At 43.9% G+C, this 6051-nt stretch overlaps 1 protein-coding gene across 5 annotated transcripts in view; it reads left to right on the top strand.

The window, feature by feature from the left end:
• The first annotated feature begins 14 nt into the window (after positions 1–14).
• The window catches only part of LOC103066013 (uncharacterized), a 50879-nt gene continuing 44842 nt past the window's right edge, over positions 15–6051 (top strand). For 3 of the 5 annotated variants that reach the window (XM_088142585.1, XM_088142587.1, XM_088142590.1), the window contains exons 1-3: positions 15–371; positions 2367–2540; positions 4816–5002. In XM_088142585.1, coding sequence (XP_087998711.1) covers positions 2412–2540; positions 4816–5002 — 316 coding nt within the window. In that variant the 5' untranslated portion in view covers positions 15–371; positions 2367–2411. Of the gene's footprint in view, positions 779–2366; positions 2541–4815; positions 5003–6051 lie in introns of those variants that run through there. The other 2 variants (XM_088142586.1, XM_088142589.1) reach the window with 2 other exon arrangements.

Raw genomic sequence — 6051 nt, 5'->3', positions numbered from 1 at the left:
AGCTGGAAACTGCTGGATTGCAATTCCTTCAGAGGGAGCCTCTGTTAAGGACTGCCTGTGGGTAATCCTGGCATTTCCTTCATCTGGAGGTGATTCCGAAGACCGGACCCGATCGCCAGCTCCTCTAATTACTGCGGGCGTCGGCTGCACAAAAACAGAGCCGTGTTCAATTGGCCATTTCCCTCCGGAAGAGCTATTTTACTTTTTTTTTAAGCAGATGGGGGAGCTAGTTTCTCTTTCCCTGTTGTTCCGAAGTGAGATTTTCTTGTGCTCGAAAAGAATCGACACGCTTGCGGTTGGAGCTTCACGGGGTTTTCTGCGCTGTCTGAAGAACAGACAACAGGGCTGGAAGGGGGGCTGGAGTTGGGAAGGTAAGATGGCTTTCCAGCCCAGTCCAGCCTAGGGAAACAACGATCTCCCCTTGCTCTTCGTACTGGCCCTCCCAACCTTTCCCCCCAGCTGGATCCTGGACTGAAAAAACTCATCGTGCACCCAGATTGCATTTTTGCTTTTGCTTTGAAACTCTGAAACGGAGCTTTTCAAGCAGCCCGAATAAGAGAGCGATCTTCATGAACCCCTCGGTCCCAAATCAGCTTTGGACTATTGCTGTTCTCTCTGCCAGTGTTTCTTAAACTTTTTTCTCTCCCTTCTGTAAGGAGTAGAAATTACCTTTTAACAAAACTTCCTAGTAACAAGGCTTTCTGCAACTAAATGGTTAAAGTGATTAGGCTTGGAATTTGAACTTGTTTACAGAAAGGAAGGGATTACTCACACCAAGGTGAGAAATGGGGATGAAAGCTAAGGAAACAAGTGTTGCCTTTTATTTGTAAGAATGTGCAAAACAAGGAAGGAAGAAAAGATAATAACACAAAAGGCAGTTATTTAGTGAAGACAGATGGTCCTGGGCCTTGAAACTTATCTCAAGAAAATTATAAGCTCTGAACAAGAAAAAAAAAGGGGGGGTTGGGAATCATTGTATAATGTATTTGTTTTAGGCCTCTCGGATAGGTTGTGAACTCAGATTTGCCCCCCCCCAGGGGTAAAAATGAGGCAGGACCAAGGGACCTGTGAAGGGATGCATAAAAACCTTGCTAAAATCTCTGACGGCACGCTTCTTGCAGCCTGTTAGCTGAGAAGCGTCAATAAACTTTGCCTTTTCAAACCCAAGGATTATTTGTGCAGCTTTGTTTCTCACACTTCCCACTTTTAAAAATTATGGAAGACCCTCAAAAGAGCTTTTGTTTGTACGGTTTATATTTATCAGTATTTACTGTATTAAATGAGCATGAAACTGAGCAAACTCAGGGAGGCAGTGAAGGACAGGAAGGCCTGGCGCAATATGGTTCATGGGGTCACGAAGAGTCGGACACGACTTAACGACTGAACAACAACAACTGTATTAAAAATTTAAACCGCGGCATTCGCTGCCACTACTGCTTCTCATGATTGTTTGATGGGATTTTAATATTGTATTATTTTTCAACATAGGCTGGCAAATAGTTTTGAATTTGCAGGTTCCTGAGAGGGTTTTGGGGGACCCCCAGGGGTCCTTAGACCACACTTTGAGAAACACTGCTCTGTGCCAAAATGCAAAACTATTTCACTCAGTCAAACAGGCTGTTCTTCTATGAAGTCAGAGTCATTTTATGTGTGTGTGTGTGTGTGTGTGTGTGACCTTCATGTCAAGCTTGGTTCCTGGTGACACTATGAGCTCCTAAAAGTGCATGACCTCACGCTGGCTCAGAAATAAAGTTCGAGGGACCTGCTGAACCAAAATAAATTTGGGTTCCTCCCAATGCTTTACCACTTCCCCTAGGTTGGTGTCCTCCTGGCGATGTTGAGTATTGTGTCTGGTGAAATGCTTCATGTTAGTGCAAAGCATGATTGTGTATTTTTGGGTGAAAGAAAAGAATGAAGTTCTTCTCTAGGTACTGAAAAAGAATGCAAACTTTCTTTGATGCTGTTCCCTCATTGCAATAACAAAGCCCCAGATTTTTTCCATGTCCCTTGGACCAGCTGTCATTTAAAAGCCAATGCTGATGAGAGAACCAGTCCATGTGTGGGATGAACTGTAGTTTGCAAGGTGAGATGCTACTGGGCCTGTACCTGCTTTTGCCAACCTACAGTCCTTGAGATGGGTTGAGGCTGCAGCTCCCAGAATTCCTAACCAGCAGGGACTTTATAGTCCTAGCACAGCTGGAGTGCTCCAAGTTGAAGAAGGCAGACATAGAGCCTCAAGCGTAAGTAGTTGAAAGAGATATTAGAAGTAGAATGAAATATTATTGCATTTCTGGACTAAGGTGGAAGTAAGGGGAAGAGAGGTGTGTGGAATATTGTGCTTGATTTCTTGTTTTCATTTTTCATAGGCTTTGTGCCACCTGTCAAATCTGCATTCAAATCTTCAAGTTTCCATGGCGGAAGCGTCGGTCCATATTCCAGATCTCAGTGCCACTTCCACTGTCCCTTTCACGGAAGAATATGCAGGCGCGTTTGGGTTTCAGCTGGATTTGGAAGGAATATCAGAACTCCCTGATGTTTGGGTAAGGATTTAGGGGGAAGCTCTGCTTATGTAAGGATTTAGGGGGAATGTGTGAGTGCAGAGGATAAGGGAGGTGACCTTGACAGAAATACAAGAACTGTTACCTAGGCAAGAGGGGATGAGACATTCTTTAAGTCCTGGCAAACAAGATGACATTTGGAAGCAGCTCAGACAAGCACCTCCCTGATTCACTCAGGTATGAGGGGACGTAAAGTCCAGCCAGACTTGCAAGGTAGCCTATTTCAATGAAGTATAGTTCTGCTCTTCCAGTGGAGCTAATTTTCGGCCTAGTGGGGCTGACAGTGAGGGGAGAATTATGGGAGGACCAGCCATCTGTGTCACAGGCACGTGTGTAACTAAATCATAGGAAACAGACATCATCTTTTCAACTTTTTTCTTTTATCTCTTAAGGAATGCTTAAATAATGCTTTGGCGGTTGTCATAAAAGTTGCATCACTTTCTCAGCCCTCCTCCAGATTAAGATTCTTAAAACTAATTTTGGATATAGAGAGGTAGCAGGTCAGGGACACCTTTTTCCCTTTCACCACACCTTTTGTATGGGGGCCAGGAATATTTGTTCATCTAAATTGTTGGCAATCGTCAAGGTTGCGAGAAGGCCTGGATACCTATCTCCTTTTTTTATCCTAATTCTGGTCATAGTTGAAGCCTTAGCAGAATTGAAGAGGGGGGGCAGTCATCTTTAGCCACTTTTTTTTCTTTTTTTTAGTAAAACTCTCCCCTGTCCTGGTCTATTACCTACCCACACTGGTAAGAGATAGTTTAGGGCCAGACTTTTGCAAAAGCTGCTTCTGATTTGGCCCAGACTTGCAAGATTCTTTTCCCCTTTCTGCAGGTCCTCCTGCACCCACAGTGTCCCAGAGTCTCATCTCCGGGGCAGGAGCAGCTGAGTTTCAAACAGCCACCTCTGGGCAGCTCAGCTCTTTCAAACCTGCCATCTCCCAGAGCCCACTGCAAGCTGATCTGTGGCTCGAGGAGCTGGTTGGTTTTGGCAAATGGCTCAACTTGTGCAGTAGTGCAGAACTTGGCAAGAATGCTAAACCCATGTGAGTCAAGCTTCCTGACCAATCCAGCATCTCCCCAAGTCCATTGATCAACTGTTCAGCAGGTTTGCGATGCTGACTGGCAAGTTTTGAAAGCGGGCTAGATTTGTGCAATTGAAGCTGGAGATGGCAGGTTTTGAATTCTTTCAAAACTTCACATCTGCATAAGCCCACTGAACAACTGTCAGGTGTAGCCATTGGTCAAAACCACCTGCCAATTAAGCCCTGCAGTAACTGACAGATGGTTTGTTGCTGGCTGGTGACCATTGGAAAGTGGGAGCCTGCACCCCTGAAATCCGTCCAGCATCATTCAGCAACCATCTAGAGCAGAGCCAGTAGAGGCAGGCAAGGGATGGGCAATGAGGACAACCAGTTTTATAGTCTTACAGCATCGTTTCCTGCAGGCTCAAGAATGGGTGGGTAGTACTTTAATTGAGCCATGGGGAAAGTTCCAGGGAAGACCTGTGGAATTATTTATGATGCTGAAGAGAATTTTGAAGACACTTCATGTATTATTTATTTATTTGTCAAATTTATATGGCCGCCCATCCCACAAGAAGTGACTCTGGGCGGCGTACAACATTATTTATGCAAGTAAGTTAAAACAAAAAAATTAAAGTTGAGTGGAAATTGTAATACAAATGTTTTTCTGCAGGTAAGCTAGTAATGCCTTCTGCTGAGTAAGAATTTGCTCCTCATGGGGAAGAGGCCCATAGCATGTTTGATCTGTGTCATCCTATCTTTGAAGGCTGTAGAGGAAAGGGGTTGGTGAAGCCTTTTGGGGGGGAGAGGGAAGGGTAGGGATCTGACTGTGTAACGGTATGTGGGAACAACCTTGGGAGACAGGAGGAGTGCCACAGACCGGACAACCAGCATGTAAAAGATGTCTCAGCCCACAGAAGGGGGGATGGCATGGGAAATACTTCAGAGGCACCCTCTCTAGTTTTCCAGAGAATAAAAAAAAAAGGAGGGGAAAAATCATTTCAGTCTTGCAATATTCTGTTAATGTAACCTAACAATAAAGGTAGAGCTAGTACTCCTGGTTGTGCTTATTGTCTGGACTACCTCACAGGGCTAACAGGCTGCTAGTCGTATGGTTCAGAAGATGAGGGTGCCTAGATTATTTCAGAAGCAAGTAACATCTGTCAGCTTGGCCTCTTACAAGGAGGCTAACCTTCCTCTTCTTTCTCTCTTACCTTCTGTCCCTCATCTCAGTACTCAGAAGAACTCAACAAGGTGTACTGTTGCCGATGTGTCTCCTTCCCAGTCCTCATGAATGTGTCCTTTCCATTGCCTTCTGGCTCCATCATCCGTGCCATGGCTGTGTTCAGGGACCCTGAGTATGCAGGAGAGGTAGTCACATGCTGCCCCCATCATGAGCAACTCCTAAGAGACAGCAGTGGTGAGTTTTGGCTAAATAACGTGCTTTAATCATCGGAGTACTTGGACATAGGATGCAGCTTAGACAGTTTTGCAAAAGGACATCCTGAGCAGAACTTTTCATTCCTTAAACTGAAAGTTGAAATTGCTTGAGCCTGAAAACCCACTCCTTCCAATTCTGATCGCCAAAACTTGCCAGCAAGTTTTATCCTAGAGCCTTCAACCTCAAGTGATGGTTGAATCTGTCAATTTCTCATTTTCATAAATCTGTCCCTTTTGGCTCATTGCACTTGGGAAGGATTTTTCAGAGGGTTTGCTGAAACATATACTGTTTTTATGCACATTTGTCCCAAAACATTCTTTTTGCAGTTTTGTCTGATATACTCAGTTTTTAAAATTCCTGCACACGTTTGCACATCCTGCAAAATATTTTCAAAGGACAGCTAAGTTTAGTGTCCATTGTTTTGAAATGCAAACTAAGTTCATAGTTTAATATGAGCTATTAACATATTTTAATATGAACTAAATTAATTTCTCCCCCACTTCTGGTAACAAGGAGAGGAATGGATTTGCCTTTCCTTTTGCATTATGGGGCAGAGGAAGAGGACGTGCGATAGGGTGAACAGGGACCAAAGCCAATTCTTTATTACATGATAGATTTTTGTTAATTATCATTCTCCTTCTACCATGGGAAGAGCTGAGACAAAGGGATTGCTTATCAACAGCAGAGAGGGTGCCATCTGGATCTTGGGGATGGTGAGAGAGAGAGATAATAAAAAAACATTCATTTTTATAGATATAGTGATATTAATTAAACATGAAGATGTTTGGAACATAGGCACTGAGAATTCACCTTCTCGTGACAATAACATCATGGTGTTTGATCACTTAATCTTAACCTTCATGCAGACCAAGGGGATATACAATATCATCCATCTGCGTGTTGGGAGTCCAGAGCAATGTTTTAACCCCAGGTAAATGTCAGGTTAGGGGCAATTCCTCATGATATGAATGCTCATCCTTCCAGGGCTGGAAGCCAATTTTTATTATGAGTCTGTGAATTCCAGGGCA

The sequence above is a fragment of the Python bivittatus genome, unplaced genomic scaffold (assembly GCF_059951505.1).
Source record: "Python bivittatus isolate LINGU-HERP-01145 unplaced genomic scaffold, Pbiv_v1 ctg000440_np1212, whole genome shotgun sequence".
Taxonomy (NCBI): Eukaryota; Metazoa; Chordata; class Lepidosauria; order Squamata; family Pythonidae; genus Python; species Python bivittatus.
Note: the sequence above shows the minus strand (reverse complement) of the source record. Positions and strands in the feature narration are given on the sequence as shown.